This window comes from Pogona vitticeps, chromosome 1 (assembly GCF_051106095.1).
Source record: "Pogona vitticeps strain Pit_001003342236 chromosome 1, PviZW2.1, whole genome shotgun sequence".
Classification (NCBI taxonomy): domain Eukaryota; kingdom Metazoa; phylum Chordata; class Lepidosauria; order Squamata; family Agamidae; genus Pogona; species Pogona vitticeps.
In genome coordinates this window covers 3,647,233-3,675,183 of record NC_135783.1, presented here as the reverse complement: position 1 = coordinate 3,675,183, position 27,951 = coordinate 3,647,233, and the positions used below count along the sequence as shown (strand labels likewise).

At 49.1% G+C, this 27,951-nt stretch overlaps 1 protein-coding gene across 1 annotated transcript in view; it reads left to right on the top strand.

Moving 5' to 3' along the window:
- LOC110091754 (uncharacterized) overlaps nt 1-22,596 on the top strand; it is a 47,177-nt gene extending 24,581 nt beyond the window's left edge. The window contains exons 5-6 of the mRNA XM_020816009.3: nt 19,322-20,061; nt 22,311-22,596. Of these exons, the coding sequence (XP_020671668.3) occupies nt 19,322-20,061; nt 22,311-22,352 (782 nt within the window). The 3' untranslated portion in view covers nt 22,353-22,596. The remainder of the gene's footprint in view (nt 1-19,321; nt 20,062-22,310) is intronic.
- The last annotated feature ends 5,355 nt before the right edge of the window (nt 22,597-27,951 follow it).

Here is a 27,951-nt window from a genome sequence, read left to right as displayed (position 1 = left end):
ACGAAGAGGGCACCCATTGAATCCGAGGGGACTTACAAAAGTATTGACTTCACAAATCCTATATCCATTCAACAGGTCTGTCCTGACAACTCGCCTGAGTCCTGGATTTAACCCAAAGCTTGCTAACCCCTGAACTGCAAGGTAGCTTCACATTTGCAATTCAGTCCGTCTCTGAGTCACCGTAGATAAAAATCTGCCAAACTTGTGCTGAAACGGTGCTGTGATTCTCCTGCTTGGGGGTTTTACAAGGTGTGCTTTCATGAGCTGACCAAGCCTACGGTTCTATGTGCGTTAACTGGGGGAATAAATCCAATCCAGCTGCGTGGGAGTCAAAAGCAAACAGGCAGCATCGGTTTATAGGAGACTAATCTGGACAGTGGTTTGGCTTTGCTCCGGTCGATCCCTTCGGGAACACCGATCCACAGGGTCCTAATGGAGGCCTGCCTCTCTGGCTGGCTCGCTCTTTATTGAGCACATTTATATGCCAAAAGGTGCTTTATGAATTGACAGAACTATGAAGCACAATAGAAGGAAAGGTCAGAGAAACAATAAAAGCCGCAATAAACGAATAAAACCGAAAGCCAGCCAGGAGATGAAAACATCCTGTTATTAAAAGGCCTGGAAAAACAAACCCATCGTCCCTTGGCAGCTAAAACTTATAAAGGGAAGTGCCAGGCGCACAGACTAGGACAGGGTGTTTTCAGAATCGAAGCAGTGCACCGCCACTAAGGATGCTCAGATCTGGCACTAGTTCTCCTAACTCCAGGCTCCTTCCAAAATGCAGGTCTGTAACCATTAGGGCGGTCATTGTTCCCCTGACTTACACTTCAGAGAGGAACACAATGGAAGGTCCAAGTCAATGCTACAGATGAGCTATTATTTGTTTTTGTTGTGACGTGCTGTCATGTTGTCCCCGACGTATGGAGACTTCATGAGTGAGCGATCTCCCGAAAGTCCTGTCCTCAACTGCTCTGTTCAGCTTTGTTGTTTAGTCGTTAAGTCGTGTCCGACTCTTTGTGACCCCATGGACCAGAGCACGCCAGGCCTTCCTGTCTTCCACTGCCTCCCGGAGTTGGGTCAAATTCATGCTGGTTGCTTTCATGACCCTCTCCAACCATCTCGTCCTCTGTCATCCTCTTTCTCCTCTTGCCTTCACACTTTCCCAACATCAGGGTCTTTTCCAGGGAGTCTTCTCTTCTCATGAGGTGGCCAAAGTACTGGAACCTCAACTTCAGGATCTGTCCTTCCAGGGAGCACTCAAGGTTGATTTCCTTTAGAATTGATAGGTTTGTTCTCCTTGCAGTCCAGGGGATTCTCAAGAGTCTCCTCCAGCACCACAATTCAAAAGCATCCATTCTTCAGCGGCCAGCCTTCTTTATGGTCCAGCTCTCTCTTCCATACATCGCTACTGGAATAACCATAGCTTTGACTATATGGACTTTGTTGGCAAGGTGATGTCTTTGCTTTTTAAGATGCTACCTAAGTTTCTCATCGCTTTCCTCCCAAGAAGCAGGTGTCTTTTAATTTCGTGGCTGCTGTCCCCATCTGCAGTGATCATGGGGCCCAAGAAAGTAAAATCTGTCACTTCCTGTTCAGCTACTGTAAACCAAATGTCTGTGAGTTCCTTTTGAGAGTCAGTCCATTTCGTATTTGGCCTTCCTCTTTTCCTGCTGCCTTCCACATTTTTCCCAGCATGTTTTTTCCAGAGCATCCTGCCTTCTCGTGACAAGCCCAAAGGAGGACAGACTCAGCGTCAACTTTTTTTTGCCTCCGGCAATAGTTCAGGCTTGAAGTAGCTATCTTTAGAAAAGGGGATCCCTTGAATGCTGAAACAGGTGTGGTTGTTTGCAAGTTGTCCGGCCTTGTCTTGTGACTGGTCTTATGGAAGTGGGATTGTTCAGTCACAAAAATCTGCCAGGATCGCATCTCTGGAACCTTGCTGGATTGCGGGTTCTAAGAGTGGGCCATCTGAAACATACTGTATTTGGCTTATGCTGTCACTATTTCGTTGAGTACAACGAGGTGTTGTTGTTGTTTTTTTTACTGTGTGCTGTGCACTGTACAGGCTGCTATTTTCAGTAAGCGTAATGTCACCACAGGTATCTGTGACGTCAGGCAGCCATTGGCGTTACCTAGGAATAGAAGGGCACCCTTGCATTCAAGCAAAACCCATTCTAGCAAAACAGTTTTCAATGCATGCCAAAATCTATCTATCTGTCTTGCACCACTGAAAAGGGAGCAGATCAAAAATTTAATAGCGAGGTAGGCTGAATTGATGTGGTTGTGCAAAAGTTTTTGGCATGTGTAAAAAGTAAAAAACATTGTTTAAAACTACAGAAAACCTGCACTGAAAGGAGTTTTTTTAATTTGCCCCAGTGAGCAAATTTTGCATAACAGTTTTCATTGGATACTTTAGTACAGGTTAGTTCTTCTGTACAGTTTTAATTCTATCGTTGCACTGTACTGTATTGGAAATTCATTGATTTTTTTTCCCTTTGATTTCTTTCATACACTGCCTTCATTTCACAAATCTTTATTTCGGTTTAGCGGCTGTGATTTAAACGAATCTTCAGATGAATTGCACCTGTGGATAGCCTCAAACCCTCTCCGGTTACACCTTCTGCCCACTGGCACAAATAATGCTTACGCTTGAGAAGGCCACTTTGCTATTCCTTCTCAAAGAGTTCTACTTTGTCCGCTCTTTGGGAAAAAAGAGTTGGAAGTGTACAAAGGGATCCCTAGAGGCCGAGGCCGAGATCGTCCATAGAATTGCATTCTCAACTACTGTATTCGGTTGGCATAAAAATGCAACTCCAGACTAAACACACCAGCAGTTTCATATACCAGCGTAAATTGCTACAGGAAATTGCAGCTATTCAAAGAGCTGCCATTTTATTCCTCATCACCTGCCACGTCATCATGGGTGGGGAGGGAAAGCAGAATTGATTAGAAATGTAGTGTTGGAAGAGAGTTTTACAGGTATCTGGATTAGAGATGGGCACGAACTGGTTCGTCCCAGTTCGTCAAGGCGGCAGCACAGGGCTGTCTGCTCCCCTCTCCTGCCTCCCCAGTCGATTCAGCCACTCCCCAGGCTCAGCTTGCTTGCTTTTTCCACCTCCTCAGACAATCTCCCTGTCACGGCCAAGAGCACATATTTCTCTGCCCCCTCCCTTTGCTCTGAGTGCGAGATCAGCCAAGAAGGAGGGAGCAGAGAAGTCTTGAGTTTTTACTGGGGCTGGAAGACCAGTTGAGGAGGTCCAGGAAGCTAGCACGCCGGGCCTGGTGAGGGGCTGATTGAGGCAAAGGAGGCCGGAGAGGGGAGCATCAGCACCTGTGCTGCCGTCTTAACGAACTGGGGTGAACTGGTTCGTGCCCATCTCTACACTGGATGGCCAGAAAAAGAAATAGATGGGCTCTGGATCAAATCAGGCCTGATCTCATCATAGAAGTAACGTGATGTAACTGATGGCTGCCATACTTTGGCTATATCCTGAGAAGGCCTGGCTCACTGGAGAAGACAATAATACGGGGAAACGTTGAAAGCAGCAGGAGAAGAGGAAGACTGAACATCATGAGATGGACTGACTCAAGAAAAAAAGTCACAAGATAAAACAGCCTTGTCTGACACTTAATAAGAGGAGCTTTGGAACATTATTAATTCATAGGTTTGCCATAAGACTTGATGGCACATAGCAACACATCAAGCCATGTCTCTGAGGAGCAGCAAAGAATATCAGATTGGCTTCTTAACTTTGGGTAACTCACCACATCCATTGATGTCTTGGCACTAAAGCTTTTCACCGTGTGGATGAAACAATGCCTCCCTCTAAAAGAAATTAAAAGTACCACAATATATGGTTATCTTGAAGCATAACCTGCAGTCTATTTGGACAAGATGCTCCTGTGGGAACAAAATAAAGAGGAACGGAATGGTTTCCCACAGGCAAACATGTCAGACAAGGGTGTACTTAATCTCCCTGTCTGTTCCATCTCTATTACTGGTTGCCAGGGTGTTCTTGGACTACAGCTCCCAGAAGCCTTCACCCCTAGCTGTGCTGGCCAGGATTTCTGGGAGTGGTAGTCCGAGTACACCCAGAGACCCAAGGTTGGGAACCGCGGATCTGTACGCAGAACATATCACACGGAACGCCAGACGTCCACTCCTTCCCCAAATTACAAATCCCAGTATTTTTATTTTATTTATTTGCTTGTTTGTGTAGAGAACAATAAACATTAACCAGTAATTGTAATTCACCAACAGAATAAAATAACATAAAAGGAACCAAATCCGAAAATACATCCGTGAGATGCGATTCACTCTAGAGCGGGGGGGGGGAATTAATTTCTCTAGGGGGACACACATGAAAAATCTGAACTGTTTTGGGGGGCCGAACCAACTTTATTTGAAAATAAAATGAAACAGTGATGTTACGATTGTTTTTATTTTGAACTTGTTAATCTTCACAAATACTAAAGAAGTTTTTTGCGGTATATTAAAGATAAGCAACTGATCAACTTTAGACAAAAAGCTATAAATGGTTTTGATGTTCAAAACTGTCCGCGGGCCATACAGGAGCGGCTCGCGGGCCGTACGTGGCCCTCGGGCCACACTTTGCCCAGGTCTGCTCTAGAGGCATGGCAGAAGAGAGCACCAGGACCTTTGTCTGCCTTGCTGGCCGAGTGGTGGAAGTGGATCAGGAGCCCCTGGAGAGGTCAGCGCTGGTCAGCGACACAGCCCAGGAAAACATGGACTTCTCGGCACGCCATCAGCTCCCAGAGTCACCCAGCCAGCAGGGCCCAGCTCTGCCGGTGGGGCTGAATCCTGGGGAGGGGCAGTCGCAGAAGTGGTGTCGGGTTCTGCCGCAGCTTGTGCTGTTGTGCAATGACTTTTGTCGTGCGCTGGGGCTGGTTCTGCCTTTCCTACAAGGTCTTCAATCCGCACCAGTCAGCGTTGGGTGCGTGCGTGCCTGGGTTTATAGATAAATCACGGCTTGGCTCTGTGATGGGCATCATGCGCGTGCGGCTCTCTTTGGAGGTGCTCTGCCCCCCACCCTGGAGGTAATAGCCTTTTGGACATTCCTGCCAGCGCTGGGGTGGGCGTCTCCCTCCCTCTCTCTGGGGGTCTTTCTCCCTCGGCTCCTAAGTCCCCGAAATGTCACTGTCTGCCGAGCGCATAAGGCGATTGGGATCTCTTTAAGGTGGATTATCTGCCAGATGGAGACGATGATTTTAAGGGGGGGGGGGGCTCTGTGGGATTCGAGCTTTGGCGCCTGGGGGCCAGAGGGGAGGGGAAAGGAGGCTCCCCTGGAATGGAGGAAGGGGTGTCTTTCCCTCCTTCTCCTGACCGACTCCCAACCTGCCATCCGTGGCGTTCCCCTGACACGGATGATCTCTTATCCCTGAGTCTCCAGAGGAGGAGAAGGCAGGGTGGGGGATGATGATGCGTGGGGGAGGAATCGCTTAAAGCTCTCACAGCCACCATCATCCTCCAGGCACAAAGCCGCAAAAGGCCTCATAGTGAGTGGCGGAGGGGAGGGTGCTGTTTCTTGAGGGGTTTCGACAGCCAGGAATTTGTCCCAGATGAGTCCTGTCAGAGGTGGGTTTTGTGTTTTTTTAATATACGTCCCAGAATCCCCCTAGCTAGCAGGCCGGCAGTGGGATTCTGGGAACTGTAGTCAGAGCAAACAACTTCTTTCAAGCTCTGATCAGATTTGGTGGTGTGGATGCTGGGTCTTAGGCTGAACGCCTAAAGGTTGGTGCTAGAGACGGGCATAAATCTTGCTTCAGAGGCGGGGGCCGGTTCGTAGGCTCAGCCCCACAAGGTGCTGCATGTTGCCTTCCCCCATTTCCCCAGCTAGATTCCCCCACACACCAGCCGGCGCATACACCTCTCCTCTTTCTTTCAGTCTCCCGCAGGAGCATGGGCTCCCCTGCGTGGCCCCCTTGGCGGATCCATCCACTCAGACAAGAGATGAGACAGGCAAACCTGGGCTCCTGCCAGGGACTGGTTGAACAGCCAAAGGGGAGGAGGAGAGGAGCGTGCCCTCCCACGGATGAGTGGGTCAGTGGCCGGGGAGGTGGGGGAAAGGGAACAGGGGGCCCCTGTGGTGCCATGCCTATGAACCAGCATGAACCTCCAAACGAAGCGGTGCCCCTCCCTAGTTGGTGCCTTGTGAGCAAAGATGTGCAGACAGGCTGATTCTTCATCCCCCTCCTTAGGACACCACACTCTTGGCTCGCTGTAGCTTCCAGGTGCCTTTTGGTGGTTCCTTCTAATAAAGACTTGCGGGTTGTGATGCCCAAGTAAAGAAGCAAAGTGGAGCAAGTTCAGAGGAGGGCAACCAGGAGGGTCAGGGGGTTGGAAGCCAGGCCCTGGGAAATAAGACAGGAAGAAATGGGCTGGTTTAGCCTCGAGAAAAGAATGAGGGAGATAGGATCAACACTTTTCAAATACAGTAGTACCATGGTTTACGTACACCTCGGTTTATGTATTTTCTGGTTTATGAATGGAAATCCGTTGAAAATAATGCCTCAGTTTACGTTTTTTTCCCCATCCCCCCCATTTGCCCCAAAAGGCATTCCACCGCCGCTGTGGTCATGGCAATCTGTGTTTCGGTTTACGAAATTTCCGCATTACGTAGCATTCTGGAGAACGTATTGATTTTGTAAACTGAGGTACTACTATACGTGAAAGGCTGTCCTACAGAGAAGGGACAGGATCTGTTCTCGAACCGCCCAGAATGCAGGACACACAACCATGGGCTTAAGTTACAGGAAGCCAGATTTTAGTTGAATATCAGAGAAAAAAAACATCCTAACTGTTAGAGCAGTACGACAATGGAACCCCTGACACTGGGAGGTGGTGGGCGCTCCAAGGCTGGAGGCATTCAAGAGAAAATTGGACCACCCTCTGTCAGATCTGCTTTGACTTGAATTCCTTGCATTGAGCAGAGGGTTGGACTAGATGGCCTCTGAGGTACCCCTTCCAAGTTCATTCCTCTATGATTCTAAGCAGGTGCAGGGCTTGCTTCAGGTGATCTGGTGCCTTAACCTTCCTTTTCGCTTCTCTGCTCAGACCAACTTCACTGGCCTTTCCCCCCCCCTTCCTTCTCTCCACCCTGTATAGTCTTTTCCCAGAGCTATCTTGGCTCAGAATGAGTGGGTCCTAGGAGTTGTCATCCAAAAAGAGAAACTTTGGAAGGGAAGGGCTTCCAGGCCGAGAAAAGAAGTGGAAGAGGCAATAGGAAAATAGGAGCAGAGTCAATGAATCTGAAGGTCACACCCTCTGGACTCCTCCTGGTCCCCGCAGTCAAATTCCATGCACGAGGTGCAAGAAGGGCATGACAGAAGCCAGATCAGGAAGCCCATCTCACCGACGCAACTGTACCGGTGGCTCTACATCTGTGCTCCATCTCTGTTGCATTGGAGCCCTGGGGACTGTTTGGGTGCAGCCACATTGACCACCCCCAAAAAAGTGGGAAATGCTAAGGGATTGGGATGGGCTGGTTTCCAATTTTTTTTTTATTGTTGTTGATCCCATGACACTACAGGAAATGAAAATTCTCCTGGGGTGCTCCCCAGCTCCATCTATATTTTTCCCCTCTGCCACTGCAGCTTCTCCTTGTCTGGCATCAGATCTATTCACATTGGTTAAGGCCGTGTGATGGCTTGAACTGATACAGAAAAGTATGCACAGATGATTGGCACAATGGTGTTGGCTGGGGGGACCCAAAGATCCAGGCTGGGATCTTTTCTTTCTTTTTTAAAAAACAACTTGAGGTCAGTGCTGTTGTGCTGGGGCACCTAGACACACACACATCCAAAAAAGGAGAAAGAGAGAGAGAGAAAGAGGAGGAAATGGTGGTACAGCTCTTGTTTGCAGCTTATTAGGTAGTCTCCTTTAACTGCATCTCCTGCACAGCTACAGTGAGCTATGTTAAAAGGTTCTGAACAAGGCCGTTCAACTTATTTCCTCCTCTCTCTTCTACTTTGTGTGTGGCTAGTTAATGCAAACAGATCTGAGGAAACCCAAATCTCCCAGAGTGATTTGACAGCAAGTGATTTTGCATTTCCCTCACTGTGTAAACATGCCTTGGGTCTCCTTGCTTCCCTCCCTTCCCCTATTAACATCTCCATGTCCTTTCCCCCTTCTCAGAGTGTTGTAGTACCTGATTAACTGTAATGCATTTAATCAGGGTGTAGCAAAGGGTTTGTCCGGATGGAGGTAGAAGTATCTGGTTCAATGCTGGTTGTTTCCATTTTTCTCTCCCATTGACAAGGTGAGGCAAGACTCATTTAGAAAATGCTTGTCTGTGCATTTTCCCTGTCTGCCCTGCTTGTTTGTTCTTGCTGGGGGTGTGGTTTTATTTTGGTCTGTGAGTTAAACTGGAGGAGGGGGGAAGGAATCAAAGCTTCCTGTGGAGAGTTCATTTCTGTGTCAAAAGCTACCAGTTGGAAGCATTTAACCAACTCCAAAATTAGGTTCTATACGTGGACCAAAGTCTGTCTGTCTCTCTCTCTCTCTCTGTGTGTGTGTGTGTGTGTGTGTGTGCGCGCGCGCGCGCGTATTCAGAGTCAAACCTGCAGCAAAGAAGTAGATTTATAAAGATTCCTTTCTCAGGATGCCCAGAGAAGTAATTTTCAGTTATGTAGGTTTTGCAACATGGTGTAGCTCTGACTATTAGTAAGGCCTCACCTCCTTCAAGACAAACAGCAACCCACCGGCAACCCACCATGCTCCTTTGCTATGGTACTTTTGCCTATCTGACCACATCCTAAGCTACGTTTCAGAAGTAATGCAAGATGTAGCACCAAAGTAACATTCTGCTATAATGAGTAACGTTTAGTGAATTTCAAAGTTATTTTTAGAGGGCATTCCAAAATTGTTTCAGAGGCACCTTGGCCAATTTTTCCCCAAGTTTTGGGCCATTGTCTTTTCAATTGTAAGTAGTAGATGAAGGATGGTTTTCGTCTCATCTTTTGTCAAGGTGCAATATCAGAATCAGCCACTAGGAGACACTGCTTTGCATTCTTATGCCCTTGCAGCAAACAGTGCATTAACATTGACTGGTATTAAATAACAGATACAAGTACTGTATTAACTGAGAACCTAAGTATCTGTTAAATATTGGCGTAGTATTTATGCTGTTCCTAATACTGCCACTTTTTGGTAGCCGTGATGGTGTGATTTCTGCGATCTGCAGCTGCTTATAGTACTCTGTGAAATTTCTACAGGGACCACTGAGGTTTGTTTCATCCACAAGTGAGATATTGAAATTTCCGGGTCTCTATACTTTGTTAGTTTTTCCATTTCTTTATTTTCAACTCTGGCATCCCCTGGAATTGCAATGTCAATGAAACGGACATTTCTTCGTTCTATTACTACGGTCTGGTGTGTTATGTTCAAGATGTCTGTCTGGATCCAGAAATCTCACAAGATCTTGACTTCCTCATTTCCTGACACCTTCTCTACCTGATGTTCCCATGGGTTTTTGGAGGCTGTTAAGTTATATTTTATTCATAGTGACCAGTGCGTTAATTTTGTCACTCTATCATGTCTAACTTTGTAACCTTTTTTGTGCAGTCTTTGGACATTTGCAGATGAGGTGTGACACAGTTTCTTTTTCTTGGCAGAGTCGACATCTGCTGTTAGCACTGATTCCTTGGATCTTAGCTTTCATCATGTGTGGGAAACTGGGTCCTCAGTTTTAGCTATGCCCATGTTGAATTATGATCATGCTTTCCATCAATATTTCTCAGTAGTTTATTTTTCCAGCTGTTAATTACTTGGTTCATTGCCTTTTTGGTGTTCCTTTAATTATCAGAAATATGCGGCCTGTTGTCATCCAGTTTTCAGTTGTAGAATGCTGAAGTAAGTGATTAAATTGCACTGCTATACATGTCAATGGAGACTTGTTAAATGCTTTAACCAAAATCCATGCAGCTCATCTGGACTAGGTGTGCTCCAATTTTTCACAGCCTTTACTTGCCTCTTCATCATTTCAGTTGTTATTACAATATCATCCATATGCTTTCCTCGAATTTCTTTAATCCATGAGGCGTGTTTGTTATGTCCGAGTGGGCTTTCCCACATTTCTTTCCAACATTTTAGAGCAGCATCTCTACATGGGCCTAATTTCTTTTGCTCTGCATTTTCTCCTAGTGATTTATAGAATAATTGACGGTTATTTCGAAATTGTGTGTTTTTTCTCTGTTGTTAAAAGCATCCATCGTATCTTTCAATTTTCTTTGCTGTAGCTGTTACCCACAGCTGTAATTCTTCCACAATTTCAACAATTGTTTTCCATTCTAGGTCATACATTTTGCATAATCTGGCTTTTACTTTTCCATTTTTAAGTTTCAAATCTTTGAGTGTTTTAAGTTGCTAATGCCTGCATATAATTTGTTTATTTTTCCTTCCGGCCAAATTTTCCATTTTGAAGTGCCAGAAGTTTTCTAGTGTTTTTTGTTTGTTTGTTTGTTTGTAGCTTGTAACCAAGTCCCATGGTTATTATGGTAGCTGTGCTATCCATGAGCTGGGTTTTTTTTTCTTTTAATATTGTTGTTGTTTGGCTTCCTCAAAGTAAAGAGTAATGCAACAAGTTCCTTTTTAAAAATCCACCCAGCACCAACCCTTCTTGTCTCGTCCTTCTCCTTCTGGATGCCTGAGGATCCAATATCAGCTTCGGCCTCCGTTTCCCTGGCGCTTGTGCTCTCTCGGGGGTCTCTCCCCTTCCTTGAGGGGTTCTTTGTCTTCACGACCGTCTGCCGGAAATTGGAAAACCTTAGTCTTCATTTGGGGTCAGGCTGCCCACTTTGGGCGGGAGAGGAAACCAATGCCACGCTGTACGTGCATCCTACACTGTTGTGTGTGGTGTTTTTTTTTTTTTTTTTTTTGCAGCTGTGGGGCTGCTGGAACTTAGCACCATTTCTGACCTAGAAACAGTTAAACATGCTGCTCCAGAATGCTCCGCATTGGTTTTCCCCAGAGACCCTGAATCGTCCAGTTGTAACTTAACGCCAAATGTCTGTAGGCCAAATGCAAGGCCTCCATGAGGCAACGAGGTCACGGACAGACCAGCCGCCACAGACGGCCACTCTGAACACACCCTGTGGGTTACGCCTCCCAGACCCGCAGGCATCTTGTGTGTGAACACAGCCGGGAAGAGGGAAGAGTCCGGTCAGTCGACTCCTAAGTGGAGAATTTTCTGCTGTTTCCTCTGGGGTGCAGACGTGGGCCTCTGTTTGTACAGATTGGGACACAACCACCCCCAAAGAGCTGAGCTGTGCCAAGCCCGAGGAGGCGTCGTGGCGGCCTTCGAAACGGCTCGGTTGGGAAGATGCCAGCTGGTTGGGAGATTAGAAACCGCCGTGGGCGAAGGGCAAACGGCCCCCGGCTGCGAGGGCTGGGTGCCGCACTCGATGGGACTTTCCTGACCCTGGCTTGCTGAGCAGAAAAAAGAAAAGACAAAAACCAACCTCAGCACAATATACGTTTAACCCTTTTAAAGACCCGCAAGGTCAAAACCAGGCCCCTGTTTGCAAAGAAAGCTGTACTTGTGGGATAAAAAGGGTTGCTGCGTCCAGTGGGCGGCTGTGCCTGGACTCTGCAAGACCCGAGCAGGGCTGTTGATGACGCTTTCAGAGGAGGGGCATTCATTTTGGGGGTTAGTGGAAGGGGGGGAATGACTCGATGGCATGATGCAATGTCTGGGGTTCTCTGCAGGCGGAGGGGGGGGAGTAAGAAAGTGGCCCCTGCCCCAGAGAGCCTACAGTGCAACTATTTGCCAGGCATAGAAAGGGATTTCACTTTGACCGCTTTGATGGGATCCAGCTTTTCCGAAGGCTCATGGCAAAAATAATGTGCTTCATTCACTTCAACATTTCTCATCTCTGCAAGGATCACAGGAGGTTTCCTGTAAAAATATGCACCAAAGCGTGCGCCCGTTTTAAAATGTGAACAGCTATAATGTGAACCACTAGAAACACAGTGACAGATTTTACCTTCTTGGGCTCCATGATCACTGCAGATGGTGACAGCAGTCACGAAATTAAAAGATTCCTGCTTATTGGGAGGAAAGCGATGACAAACCTAGACAGCATCTTAAAAAGCAGAGACATCACCTTGCCAACAAAGGTCCACATAGTCAAAGCTATGTTTTTTCCAGTCGCGATGTATGGAAGTGAGAGCTGGACCATAAAGAAAGCGGACCGCCGAAGAACGGATGATTTTGAATTGTGGTGCTGGAGGAGGCTCTTGAGAGTCCCCTGGACTGCAAGGAGAACAAACCTATCCATTCTGAAGGAAATCAACCCTGAGTGCTCACTAGAAGGACAGATCCTGAAGCTGAGGCTCCAATACTTTGGCCATCTCATGAGAAGAGAAGACTCCCTGGAAAAGCCCCTGATGTTGGAAAAGTGTGAAGGCAAGAGGAGGAGAAGGGGACGACAGAGGACGAGATGGTTGGACAGTGTCACCGAAGCGACCAACATGAATTTGACCCGACTTCGGGAGACAGTGGAAGACAGGAGGGCCTGGTGTGCTCTGGTCCATGGGGGTCACGAAGAGTTGGACACGACTTAATGACTAAACAATAACAACAAAGAAACACAGACACAAGTGTACTTTAGTCAATGGGGAGCAAAGATGGGGCCAGCCTGGCCTCCTGAGGGAAGGAGCCCCAGTGTCTGGGAGCAGCGATAAAACAGGCCTTCTCCCGTGTCCCCAATCTGTGTGTGGAAAAACGGGTTTAACAACTGCACACATAATGCAACGTAGAAAGAAAATGCGAAGTCATAACTGGTTACAAAACAAGGGTGGGAAGAACATGCAGGTGGGATTTGGACAAACTCCGGAAAGAGGGGAACAGGGCTGTTTGTCTGCTGCTTGTGACCACGAGGAAGATGACGAGGCCAGGGAGACGTGAGGATCGTGAGGGACGGGCGTCAGGAAGTGAAGTGATGCCATCGAGGGCGAGCCAAAGGCAGTGTCGCAAGAGGGCCGGGTCCGAGTCACGGACGACAGAGGAATCCCGAGGGCTCGCCAGGAAGAGACCGGGAAGTTCTTGTGTCTAAAGGGGAGTGAGAATCAGACAATATTCTCGGTGCAAAGGAGGAGTCCTCGGCGAAGGGCCAGGTTTTCCGGGAGGTGGAGGCCAAAACAATTGGAAGTCCAAAGACTGAGAACGAAGGGCTTTGGATTCTCACAGCATGTGCTCTAAACTTCAATTCTGTGGCTCACCAAACTGGGTCGCTGCCCACAGATCCACAGTGTGAATCCTGAGATTTGCTTGCTGGATATACACGGGGCCCAGCTTATATTTCCATTCCTGGTGTGAAGTCGGAGGGGTTGTGCCAAAACCTTTACAGACAAAGGAGGCTTTCGGGAGGGGTTTAAAACCAGTGAGTGAAGCAGGCGGGCACTCATGCAACTATTCTGGTAGGGCTTCCTTGGTCCTTGGAGGCAGCCGGAGTGGGCGGGAGACGGGCAGGAGACGTTTCAAGCAACAGGTGACTGAGGTGGTAACGGTCTTCCATCCATTTATACAAAGGAATATGGGTTTGTAAAAATCCAGCTGAGCCTTTCCCCCGAGATAAAACAGATACGAAAGAGGCAGTAGAGTCAGACTGCGACTAAATGGGTAAAGAGTCTGGGGTATGCTGCAGAAATAAAATGGAGACCTTTGCAATTTTTAAAATCTCCTCCCATGAGACAAAGGTCATCGTGAATCAGCCTGGCCCTTTTTCTGCTCCTGGTGCAGATTTTCTTTCTCTGCCACTTGAGACTTCTCCTTTTTTTTCCAAGCTGGAGTGATTCAAATGTTGTTTCCCCCCATGGGGATCCGTTGTTTTATCCTCCAAAAGGGTGCGCGATGTGACTGTGGGTGTTCTTGTGTTGACGTACTAAGCTGGAAATGCTGTTTTGGGCAGGGAGGGGGGCACCCACCCCTGTGGTCTCTTTCTCTAGTTGCCTGAAGTATTTTTTTAAATGAACCACCCAGTGCTAAATCACTTCTAGCCAAAAGAAAAGATTTAAAAAAAGATAAAAATCGATATGAAATAGAAACAACTCCAATGAACAATAGGTAAAGGTAAAGGTTGCCCTTGACATTTAATCCAGTCATGTCCGACTCTAGGGCGCGGTGCTCAGCCCCATCTCCAAGCCATAGAGCTGGTGTTTGTCTGTAGACAGTTTCCGTGGTCACGTGGCCAGCATGACTAGACACGGAACAGTGTCACCTTCCCACCGAGGTGGTGCCTGTTTATTGACTCGCATTTACATGCGTTTGAACGGCTCGGTTGGCAGGAGCTGGGACAAGCGACGGGAGCTCCCTCCGTTGCTTGGATTCGATCTTACGACGGCTGGTCTTCTGACCTTGCAGCCCAAAGGCTTCTGCGGTTTAACCCGCCGCGCCACCATGTCCCTCTTTGAACAATAGCAGGCTACTATGTTTCTGCGGTATGTGTGCATGTCTTTATGCATGATGGAGAACGTTAGAGGTTGGCAGAGGGTGAGATCAAAGGAAGGTGGGGGGGGTTGGCATGACTCAAACGACACTGGATTGAGGATACAGCGTGAATCCTGGATCCAATACTAGCAGTGGTCTCTGTGTGATCACCTGATCTGAAGCATCGAGCAAGCTGGCCTGCAGCCGTTTTGTCTTCCAGTGTTGTTAGCACAACTTTAAAATAGAATTTAATGGCCCCAAAGACCTAGGCTTGGAAACTGTGTTTCACAGGTATGGGAAAAAGAAAAAAGCATTCTAGATTTTAGAGATATACTTTGTGGTTTAGTTATGGAGCCGTGTCCAACTCTTTGTGACCCCCATGGACCAGAGCACGCCAGGCCCTTCCGTCTTCCACTGCCTCCCGGAGTTGGGTCAGATTCATGTTGGTTGCTTCGGTGACCCTGTCCAGCCATCTCGTCCTCTGTTGTCCCCTTTCTCCTCTTGCCCTCACGCTTTCCCAACATCAGGGTCTTTTCCAGGCAGTCCAGAGATATACTACAAGCCATTAATTTTTCGATTTGTGTGATATGGAATCACAAGGCATGCCTGCACATGCGCACAACCATATTTGGGATGCCTCTCTGGAATGCTGTTGGAATGACAGAAGGTGGCCTAAAGGAGAAGATTTGCTTCTCTGGGAGAAAAAAAAAGAGCAGGCAGGAAGATCCAGTATGAATAAGGGCTGGTGCTAACAGATGTCAATATGAGACAGAATAGTCCCGGTGTGCAAGGAAGCCCCTTAAAGGCCTTAGCTTCTGATATTTTTGATGCCCTTTTCATCTGGGGTACCCCGACCTTGCGTATAAAGCAGAGGCAGCTGTGTTGACCCTAAACAAAGCCTAACGTCTAGATTCCATATCTGGACGATATTCTATCAGACTTCTTCTTTTTTTTGCTGGACCTGTTTGGGTATCAGCTTTCTACATCGGAATCCTTTCTGCAGGCGTCTTGTTACAAATGGCAGGGAGTGGAGATGATGGCGGGGAGCGGGGGGGGGGAAGAGAAGGGGCAAAATAAAGTAAAATAAAATGTTAAAACAGACCAGATCTTAATGCCTTTGTCTCCCCCTCCTGTCCTAGCTGTGGTGGAGTGTAAGTGTGTGTGTGTGTGGGGGGGGGGGGTTTAAACCGCAGATCTCCAAAAATTCCTGTCTCAGTGACCTACGGCTTGTGCTGGATGGAGGCAAGAAGTAGCCGCAAGTTGGTCTAATTTAGGATCTGGTCGCCTTTAATTTTATTTTTCTTTGCTTCGTTGTCTCTCCCTCTCCCTACTGCTCTCTTCCCAAAGGAGTCCACACGGACAAGGCCAGAACATTCCAGAGTGGAATGAAACTGGAGACGCCGGGGATATGTTTGCACGTTCCTGTTTTCGAGGACTTTATGCTCTCCTGGCATTATTTGCAAATAAAGCAGCCACTGGAGAAAGGCGTGAAGTCTCCAGTTCCTGGCAAAAACTAAGCCCTGCAGTTTTGTGCGGGGAACGTTTTACTGCTCTGAGTTGGGAAGGGAATGTGTCACATGAGCAGAAATGCAATGAATGGGAATTCAGAGAGCATGTCTACACTATACAGTGGTGCCTCGCATTACGAGCTCTCCGTTTGACGATGAAATCGCTTTACATCGATGTTTTAGCGATCGCAAAAGCGATTGCAAAACTATGTTCCCAATGGGGGAATTTCGCTTTGCGATGATTGGCCCCGTTTTGGTAACCGATCATCGCAAAGCGATTTTCGCACAGCTGATCGGCAGTTTCAAAATGGCCGCCGGGTAAAAAAATGGCCGCCCACTGTTTTCTGGCACGGATTCCTCGCTGCACGGGCAGCAAAAATGGCCGTGCTATGGAGGATCTTTGCTGGACGGTGAGTTTCAAGCCCCTAGGAACGCATTAATCGGGTTTTAATGCGTTTCTATGGGCTTTTTAAAATCGCATGACGTTTTTGTTTTACAGTGATTTTTGCTGAATGAATTAACGTCGTCATGCGAGGCACCACTGTACAGTGGTATCAATTTGGTTCTGGACTGACTGGTGTGGCTTCGCCCCATTGCATCCTGGGGTTTGTAGTTTGGGGAAGGACCTTGAACTCTCTGCTGGAAAGCTTTTTCACTTTCCTTAATTACCGTGGATCATTCTTAATATCTTACCGAATTAAACAATCCTTAGGATGGAGCAATGATGGGTAAAGCCGTATTGAAACTGATATCACTGTTATATAGTCTAGAATGAAAAAAAGAAAGGGCTGGCGTGAATCCAAAGATTATACAAATGCAAGAGGTAAATGATACCTTTTATTGGACCACTGAAAATAAAGAAAATAGCAAGCTTCTGTGGATGAAATCCACTTCCTCAAACTGTAAACACACAGACACGCCCTTTATGAATGGATTTCATCCATGAAAGCTTGTCATTTATTTTATTGCTAGTGGTTTCCAAAAAAGGTATCTCCAACTCTTGTGTTTGTGATGCCACAGTGTAAAAGAGGTGAGCTACCAAAACTAAAAGGGAGGAAAGAAAGAAAATGAGAGGGAAAGGATACAAATATTGTGGCACCTGAAAGATAAGCAAATTTGTTTCTGTGTGAGTTTCTGTGGATCAAAATCCACTTCTTTAAAGACATACCTTATTTTAAGGTAAAGCTTCCCCTTGACATTTAGTCCAGTCGTGTCTGACTCCAGGTGCAGTGCTCATCCCTGTTTCCAAGCCACAGAGCCAGCCTTTGTCCCTAGACAGTTTTCCGTGGTCACGTGGCCAGCACGGCTAGAGACAGAACATTGTGACCTTCCCACCAAGGTGGTACCTATTTATCTACTCGCATTTTTACATGCTTTCGAACGGCTCGGTTGGCAGGAGCTGAGACAAGCAACGGGACCTCACTCCGTCACATGGATTCGATCTTACGACGGCTGGTCTTCTGACCTTCCAGCACAGAGGCTTCTGCAGTTTAACCGGCAGCGCCACCACTTCCCTTTCTCTTAGTGCCCTGTAAAAGATGCCATTGTGTCTATTTTAAGGCAGAAGTCACACACAACGAGAGAGCCACTTATGCCTAAGGGCATAATAGCTGGTTGCTTCCCATCAGAATGGGCAGTTTTTGAACATCAACTCCCATAGAATTTTCCAGCCAGCATGTCTAATAGAGGATTCTGGGCAGTGTCGTGGTTTTTTTTTGGGGGGGGGGTTTGGTAATCTGCAATCTACTGTACTATTTCTCTTGTACACCATCACCACTGCCCCCACCCAGGCCAAAATCCCTGACTGACAGAAAATCCAGGCCCACCCTCCGTCTAAAACTTTTCTGGTTCAAAGCCAATCCCCGAGACACCAGCCCTCTCCGTCATTGTATTTTTAGGAATGAGAACCTGCTCAACTAGGTTTTTTTTTTTTTTTTTTTGGTCAAACTCAGCAACCAAGAGCTTCAGCAGACAGTGTTGGAACCTGCTCCTGCGCTTAAGTAACACTTAACAAAAGGAACAAACCTATTACAAGGCCTGGCGCTGGGCCGAAAACACCCTTGAATGCCGCAGCGCTGCGAAGAATAGGCCAGTAATCCAGGGGGTGGAGGAAACCTGGATTCTGTTCCGCGCTCATTCTCATGCGTGCCCTGTGGAGCATGAATGCCTTTGGCACGGGAACAAACAGCGGGCACGGCTCCCTTTTAGGTCAGGGAGAAACACACCGCCTGTCCCGTTGTGGAAATGGAGTCGGCTTTGCAAAAAAAGCGGAGAGGTAATGGCAGGATCAAAGGCGGCTCAGCTCTTCTCGCCGGTGGGAGCAGCTGAAGATGAGATTTGGAAGCCTAGCCCCTTGATCACAGATGGCTTGTTGGTAGGGTAGTGGCTGACCCCCTGCCTTTGGTCCCAAGGGAACATTTTTATCCCTGTTTTAAAAGTCCCCTTGTAGCTCTCCTCTATCCCTCCTCACGCTTAAAAAAAGTTTGCCTTCTTGGACTAAAACCTCTTCAAATCGCTAGTCAGCCTGGCCAGCGAGACGGTGATGTCTTTCCCTATGGAATTTGGTGGGAGCTCATGAGAACGAGCACATCAACGTTGGCAACCCCCCACCTCTTCATTTGTGTAGTCTGTCCTTTTTTTCTTGGCTGAACCCAGAACCAAAGCAACAGCAGATATGTGGGCTGGCCAGGAGCAGAGGGCATTCTGTTTTGGGTTTTTAAAAACTGCCCGGATATCAATGCAAAAAAAGACCAGACGCATCCTAAGAGCAGGTTCTTACCGCATCTGCCGCCTGGTGCATTCAAAGCCGCTAATCCCATGTCGAGGTAGAAAGGATACGGTCCATCCTACCACCGCTGGATCCTAACCTGGCGCTGTGGCTGTGCATGCACAGCATAGGCTGGGCTCCTTGGTCTTGATGGTCAATACAATTTCCTTCTTCACCAGTCACTTGACCACTTCACTAAGGTCAGGGCAGGCTGCCTTCTTTCTGCTCCAGGGAGGGATTGCTGGTCATCCAGTCTTATCCCCCACCCGCCTCTACCTTTCCATTTTTTGAAATGGAGCTAGGTTTCCTGAAGCATGCCGCAGTGGTGGTCTGCCCTTTATGGATAAAACCCTTTAGGAGAAAGATGGCTCATCTATATATATTTTACATCCATCCATCCATCAGGAGGGAGGGAGGGAGAAGAAGCTAGTGCTCTTCGTTTTTTGGGTGATGACCACTGGTTAGGGATTCTGAGAGGTGTCATTAAAAACACACACAGACATGTTTCCAAGTTTTGCATCTGACTTAGAGTTTTAAACTCTTCTCCTCCTGAAAGCACTCGTGGTGAGGTTTAACGAAAATGTTGCATTTGTCCACAGGCAGTTCTCCGGTCAGTTGCCGGCCAGAGAGGCCAACGAACGGAACGGTGGCTGTGGAGTTTCACCAAGGAAGTGCAAACTCTCCGACGGAAACGGCCACAATGAGCCGAGCCTCCCCCAAGCGGTTCGCGCAGCGCAGGAAGATGGAGGTAGACCACCTGCGAGGCACGACTCCTCAACGGTTGTGTCCTAGAGCTGCATCGCCAAGCGCCCTGCAGTTCAGGAAGTTGCCTATGACCCCCAAAGACGCTCACGTGCCCCGAATAGAGCCGCTGAATCAGGACGCCGACAATGAGGTTTATGAAAGCATCTGCGATGAAGCAAGAGATCCAGGTGCTGGGGTTTGCATGGAAAGTAGGAAGGGCGCTGATTCAACAACCAGGGGACGGCCAAATTCTGCTGGAGAGGGGGCCCCCTCTGCAGAATCCACAGAATCGGCTGGAATGACGGTAGCATGTGGTAGCACAACAGGGCAGCCGGCGGCCCACTGGCAACACATTGAGTTCCCTAGCGAATTGCCGGGTGTGGCAAGTGAGCAAGGGGCTCCACATCCAGCTGCTCCGGATACCGAGAAGCGGCTGAGCGCCATGTACGCCCGAGTGCGCAAGAGGCCCAAGGCGTCTCCGCAGCAAGAGCCTGGAAAGCCCGCAGAGCAAGAAGTGGAAGAGGAACCGCCACCTATTCCAGAGAAACATTTTGAGGATATCTACGAGAGCCTGAGCGTGGATGCCGAGGCGCAGGTAAGCTACCTGGCAGGAGGGTGGCGGGAACTCATATAAAGCCCAAGGGAGCAACGGGAGGGGCTTAAATATGTGACACAAACTGCTGATGGGCACGAAGCGCTGGTTCGGCGGTTTGTACTGGTTCGTTTAGTGGTCAAACAAGTGTCCAGCATTTCCCCGCTCTGCCTCCGCTGGCAGGTAGCCACTCAAGGGTCAGCGTCCACATTTCAGTGTTATATGTTTGTGTCTGTGGATCATGTATGCTGGAAAAATTTTATTGGACTGGAGCTTGAATATCTTAGGGTTTTTTTTAACTACAAAGCACAGAATCCCCTAACCAAAATGAAACTGGACACATTGGCTGAAATCCTCTTGCTTAGCATGACAAATGGTGTGACACTCAGTCTGTTTGCAGCCGGCAATTAAAGAGTCATCACTGCTGCAGTTCTAAGCAGGGTGTACGTGAGAGAGAACTGCAGGGCTGCATGCTCCAGTATCACAGTGGTGACTCTTTAATTGCTGGCTATGAACTGACTTAATATAACGCCTTTTATTAAACCGAGCAACAGACCTTTGGCCAGTGGGTATAGAACGGTTGGAGCTGCAGTGCTGGCAGGAAGATTATTTAATTTATTTATTTAAAATAATTTTATCCCACCTTTGTCCTTAAAAAGGACCCAAGGTGGCAGAGGATTCTGGGAGCTGTAGTCCTGCAAAGTATAATTTCCAAGCTGTCTGTTGGATTGTTATGGTTTGCCACTTGCCTAAGAATCCTGGGAATTATAGTTTGATGAGCTACAGAACATGCTGAGCTCGAGATCCTTAACTGCCTCCTGTTCCTGACCCTCAACTAACGTTCCCACGGTTCCCTGGGAAACGGGGGACGGCTGCTAATCCAGTTGATGTCTATAGCAGGGACATGCTTTTTGTCTTCTAATAAACCCCCTGAACTCACTTCAACCTCTGATTTGATTGATGCTCCCTGTGAGTTTCAGAGGCTAAAGGAAGCTGACAGCCTTCTGACAGCTTCTGGCGCAATCGGGGTTCTTGACTCACCCGTCTTTCATCCTGGAATTAAGGTGTAATTGAAGAAACGATATAGCTGGCTTATCATGGCTGGGTGGAGCTCACAGTTTCACAGAGAGAGGCTGAGACTGGTAAATACCGCAGACAGGGTGGAAGCTGATCTTTTCTCATTGCTTGGGCAGTCTCTACCCTGGTGCCCTCCTATTGTTTTGATCTACAACTCCCATCATCCACAGACATGATGAGATGATGGGAGTTGTAGTCTGAAATATCTAGCAGGCCTATAGCTAGGGAAGGGCATGGCAACTGCAACAATATGGTGCCCTCCATATGCGTTGCACTACAACTCCCATCTGGTCGGTCTGGACATTAGCCACAATTAATGGTACTTGTTATCAGGGTTAGGGCGAACCTTACTAAATGAACGTGCGTTTTCACCCTTCAGTGTGGCTGTGTAGGCTTGAGTTTGTGTTGTCTGCCCAGTCACTCACAACGGATGTTGGCTCTGCCTATAGCGCCCCTTCCCACAACATCAAGGGAATGAAAACGAGGTCCTTTATTTGCCCCAGTGAGTGAACGCTGTAACCAGAGATGCTCTGTTCAAATCTCAAACACATAAACAGGGAATACAGTCCATGAAATGAAGACACAATGTTTTAAAAAATCAAAGGAAAATCAATGGATTTCTGACAAAATACAGTGCAATGATGAGATGAATGATATGAAGCAAAACAATAATCCAGAACTGGCCATGGTAAAGGTTCCCCTTGACACTTGGTCCAATCATGTCCGACTCTTGGGTGCGGTGCTCATCCCTGTTTCCAAGCCGTAGAGCCAGCTTTGGTCCGTAGACAGTTTTTGTGGTCATGTGGCCAGCACGACTAGACACAGAAAGCTGTTACCTTTCCCACCGTGGTGGTACCTGTTTATCTACTTGCATTTTTACATGCTTTCGAATGGCTAGGTTGGCAGGAGCTGGGACAAGCGACGGGAGCTCATTCCATTGCATGGATTCAATCTTATGACGGCTGGTCTTCTGACCTTGCAGCACAGAGGCTTCTGTGGTTTAACCCGCAGCTCCACCCACGTCCCACTGGCCATGGTTTAGCCCTTTTTGTGTTTGCCCCTAGCATTCCACCAGCCCTCCAGTCAAAGCTCACTATGGTCAGCAATGATAGTCCTAAAGATTGATTCCCTCATCATCTTCTTCTCCATGTGCTTTCTTTTTTTTTCCCCTTCAGGATGGCATGAGGACAGAACTGACAGTCCCTTCAGAGGCTTGAACACTTCAGGGAGCTGAGAGGCAAGTCTCCAAACCAGGCCAGGATCCTGCAGTGGCTTCTTCTGGGCTTCTCTCTCATGGGGACAGGGAAACTGAGGCACAGAACCTCAGCCGTCACAAGGAAACAGCTCAGGAACTGGGTTCCCTTTCGCTCCTGAGGGCTACCTTTGGGAGGTGGGTGATGTGGCCAGTGGGGGTCCTGTTGCCCTGATCGTGCTGTGATGTGGACTTCTCTGAGTCACCAGCGGTTCTTCTTCGTGGACTCTGTGAAATCACACTAATGGGTTAATCTGCGCTTGCGCAGAAGGCCTCGGAACATTCTAGAGCTTAAAGTAACACTTTTGGCTCCGCCCCCCCAGGACCTCATGGTCCGCCCGCCCTAACAGCCATTCAGTTCCATTTTTTCCGCTGCTGCAGTTAGGTCTCCTAGCTAGAGCTCCGTGAAAGATTGGAAAGATCTGGAAGATTCCTGAGTTTTGGCTCCGCTTTTCTTGCTTCAAGGGAAGTACTTACTTCATTTTATTATTAGGGGAGTTTTTGGACTGTTTCTGAGGGCTTCCCTCGCTCCCCTACCCCCTTTTTTTTTCCCCCCTTATTTTTTGGACTGTTTTCCCGCCTTTTTCTCTTTTATGGCCTCCAAGGCACCATCTTCACCTAAAGTTACTTTTAAAAGCTGTGCCGCCTGTTCTAAAAAGATCCCTTCCACAGACGGCCATCGTTACTGTTTATTTTGTCTTGGGGAGTCCCATATCCCCCAGACTTGTCGCCATTGTGAACGTTTTACCCGGCAAGGCCTAAGACTTAGAGAGCAACGTCTCCGGGCAGCGCTCTGGGAGAAATCCCTCACCGCACCTGCTATGGCAGCGTCCTCTGCGCCTGCAGATTCAGCTCCTGCACCTGGCCCTAAAACTAGGGCTAATGGCAAGTCAGCTACGTCTACCCAGAAGGTTTCTAAAAAATCCAAGCCTCCTAAGAGCCAGGCCACGGCCGCCATTCCTCCCCCGCCGTCTCCGGCGGCCACGCCTCAGCTCCAACCGTCGCCTTCCCTGCCTGCTCTTACTCCGCAATCTCCTATTGAGATTCACTCCCAGGCGTCGTCGGTAGCTTCTTCTCCACCATCCTTACCACCGCCGACCGATACGCCGGATATACCCTTCTTCCCATCCCCTAGGAAGAAGAGAGCCAAGACGAAGCATTTGGAAACAGCCTCTAGAGATTCCCGGTCTCCGAGCCCCTCGGGACCGAAGGTCTCCCCCCACGGGGCTCGACATTCTCGCCCCAAGAAACGTAAGAGGCAGGAGGCTATGGAGGACAAAACCGCTCCGCTCAAGCTTTCCAAGAGCTATTTGAGAAAATGGCGGAAGCAGATGCAAAAGCTCTATGACCCGCGGCTTCTTTACAGCCTCGCTACGCGGAGTTCCTCATCCGACTCCTCATCCTCCTCGTCGGTCTCCTCCGCTTCTTCGGTACCGTCGGTACCGTCGGCCCGCGATACCGATAGGGGTAGACGACGACACGCCCACTCGGTACCGTCCCCTTACGATATCGGAGCCAAAGGGTCTAAACCGATACCGGGAGGACCTTCCTCCTTACGGAAGGCAGAGCAACAGACCATACCGACCGGTATACCACGTCGTACCACCACCGATACCGGAGCCGGTACCGCGCCTCTCGGTACCGACGCGGCGCCACCTAAACCGAAGCGGCATCGCGACACGGTACCGCCGAAACCGCGCAAGAAGAAGCGCCGCCACGTTTCCTCTGACTCGGACTCTTTTCAATTGGATCTCCTCGATACCGATACCGATCCCGATACCGGGCACGGTACAGGACACGGTACCGAGCACGGTACCGATACCGGACCGAGGGGCAAGAAGCGCTCTAAACGCAGAGACAAGTCGATACCGGCCCCCGTTTTTCCCATGCCGGAACTCCCGCTCCCCCCGTCCCTCCCTTCTGATCATCCCGAGGACTCCTCCTCCGAATGCTCTTTTTCGGATACTTCGGCTCCTAATGATAACACTCCGGACTCTGCCATCATTGATAAGAACCCGGTTTCTCCTGCGGCCGATTTCCCTAGCTATTCTCAACTGATACATAGAATAGCCTCCGCTTTGGAACTCCCTGTCGAACGTCCGCCGGAAACGGTCCCCGACAAGGTATACGCCGATATTGATGAGGATCAGAACCTACCCATGCGTCTAGCATTCATCCCTTCACTGTTGCGCACCCTAAAGCAACCTTGGGACAAACCTTGTTCTACCCCTCAAATGTCCAGACGGGTCGAGAACTTATACCGGATTCAGGGATCTGAACTGGATTTCCTTGTAAAACACCCTACTCCCAATTCCCTTATTGTGGACGTCGCCCAGTCTAAGTTTCGGCCTGCATCAGCCGCATCCCCCAATAACAAGGATGGGAGGAAAATGGACATATTTGGTCGGCGTTCATATGCCTTCTCGTCTCTAATCGTGAGAGCTGCCAACTATGTTGCCGCTATGGCGGCGTACCACCAACACTTATGGGACTTAGCTTTACCATCCCTACAAGCTGCACCTGATGAGCTGCAACCGAGAGGTCTCTCTCTTCACCAGGAGGCATCACAACTCATTCGTCAGGAACGGGTCACGGTTCGTCACATCTTGGATGCTGCATCCCGTAATTTAATGACGGGTATTGCCATGAGGCGGCAGGCGTGGCTTAAGTCCGCAGCCATTCCTGAAGACTCCAAGGCCCGTATCCTTGACCTTCCCTTTGACGGCTCGGGTCTTTTTGATCCCAAGACGGACGAGATCCTGAAGGGTCTCCATGAAGCTAAAAAGGCTGCCAGATCCTATGCTGCTCAACCGTTCTACAAACAACGCTACCCATGGAAGCGCCCATCTTTTCCCCCGGCTATGCAGCCAGGGAAATCCTATCCCTACAAGCAAAGGTATTCTCCTTCTTCCGGCTACACCACTAGACATGACCAACGACACAGGACACGTGCCACCTTCAAAAAGGTCGACCGTAAGAATAAACAGGGCCTTTGACTGCTCTACAGCCATTTTCTCTCCTTCCTACGCCACCCGCTTGTCCCCTTTCCTCTCCAGTTGGCTTACCATCACTTCAGACAAGTGGGTCCTTTCTATCATCGCTCGCGGTTACGCGATAGAATTTTTGGAGACGCCTCCCCCCCGTCTAGTTCTTACCCCCCCATCCGACCCTCTAAAGCAAGAAGTAACCACCCTGTTACGAAAGCATGCAATAACCAGGGTGTTTCCAAATCCTGCCAATCCTGGTTTTTTCTCCAGATATTTTCTGGTGACAAAGCGGGACGACTCTTTCCGTCCTATTTTGGACCTCAGGCGTCTCAACAAATTCATTGCCTATCGTCGTTTCCGGATGGTGACCTTGGAAAGGATTCTGCCTCTCTTGCGACAGGGCGACTGGTTCGTCGTCATAGACCTCAGCGACGCCTACTTCCACATAAATATCAGGCACGACCATCGTCGCTTCCTGCGTTTTTCGCTGGGGTCAAGATGTTACGAATTCTCCGCTCTGCCTTTTGGACTTTCCACCGCGCCCAGAGTCTTTACGAAGTGTATGGCCCCGGTGGCAGCTTTCCTGAGAACACGGGGCATAGCCGTCTTTCCATACATCGACGACTGGCTACTGGTTGCACACTCCAGACTTCAGGCGGAGCGACACACTCTTACCGTGCTCCACCTTCTCAAAACTCTTGGGCTGCAGGTAAACTACAAGAAGTCTGTCCTTGTTCCCTCGCCTGTTGCCTCCTACATAGGCGCCACTCTCGATGCCCGCGCCGGCCGAGCATTTCTACCTGTGGAAAGGGCGCGGAAGATGGCTGTTCTCATCAAGAAATTCCGCCCTCTCCATCATGTCACCGCTCACACTGCTCAGAGGCTACTGGGCCTTATGGCCTCCACCACTTCCGTCATCCCTCATGCGAGACTGAAGCTTCGTTCGCTGCAAGTGTGGCTCCTGTCACTCTTCAATCCCCTCTGGGACTTCCCCAAAAAGAGACTCTTGGTGTCCAGGGAGTTGTCGGAGCAGCTGAAGTGGTGGCTCAACCCGGCCAATCTGTTTATGGGACGCCCCTTTGCTCCCATTGCCCTACAAACTCGCATCACGACGGATGCCAGCGACATCGGCTGGGGTGCCCATTGTTGCGGCCTGCAAGTCCACGACCGATGGTCTCCAAAGGAGCTTGCCCTCCACATCAACAATCGGGAACTTCTCGCCATCTTCAAGGCCTGCCGGGCTTTTCTGCCCATCATCAGGGGCACAGCCCTTCAGGTTGTTTCGGACAACACGACGGCGGTCGCGTATGTCAACAAACAGGGCGGTACCCATTCTTTCTCCCTCCTGTATCTTGCTGTTCAGCTATGGGAGTGGTGTCTCCAACATCATGTCTTCCCATCCGCCGTATACATCTCTACTCACGACAACATACTTGCGGATCGGCTCAGCAGGACTGCTGTTACCATGCACGAATGGGTACTGGACCATGCGGTGTTCCTAACACTCTGCGAGCGATGGGGAACTCCCGTGGTGGATGCGTTCGCCACTCACCTCAACACCAAATGCCCCATCTTCTTCTCCAGGGGCGGTCACGGTCCGAATTCGCACGGCGATGCTCTGATGGTGGCATGGAGCAACCGCCTTCTCTACATGTTTCCACCGTTTCCTCTCCTACTGAGAACACTGGTGAAAGTTTGCGACGACAATGCGAATGCCATTCTGATTGCTCCGTTTTGGCCGCGCCAACCGTGGTTCGCGAGGCTCATGTCGAGGGCGACGGAGTACGTCAGGTTACCTTACCTTCCGCACCTGCTCACCCAGAACGAAGGGACAACTTACCACCCGGACGTGCAGTCACTTCACCTCACCGCCTGGAGGATAGTCCCACGGTAGCTCACGTCCTCTCTCATTGTCGTAAACCGTCCACTGACACCCTATACGGGAGCAAGTGGAAGGCCTTCCTGAAGTTCACCGCTTCTCACCAACTGCCCGCGTCGCCCACTACGCTCCATGCTGTGCTACAGTTTCTGGCTTACCTTTTCCAGATGAACCTGTCTCATTCCACCCTGAAGGTGTACCTTTCCGCCATCATAGCCCATCAACCACCAGAGACGGACAGTGCTCTGTTATTCAGACACACGAAGATCAAACGTTTTCTTCGAGGCGTTGTACGCCTGCGTCCACCTACAATTAATCCTATTCCTCAATGGTCCCTCCATACCGTTTTGAACTGTCTCTCAAAACCACCATTTGAGCCGCTCGCCACGGTTTCGGAACGCCTCCTTACCCTTAAAGTCGTCTTCTTGGTAGCTATTACGTCAGCCAGAAGGGCCTCTGAATTGGCTGCCCTGAGGACCGACCCACCTTTCTTGCAATTCTTCCGAGACAAGGTGGTCTTGTACCCTGACGTGTCCTTTCTGCCCAAAGTCGCCACGGATTTTCATGTCAAGCAGCCTATAGTCCTGCCAACCTTCTTTCCCCAACCTTCTTCTCCGGTTGAGAAATCCCTCCATCTACTCGACGTTCGTCGGGCGTTAGCCTTCTACGTTCAAAGGACTTCTTCGTTCCGCCTCTCC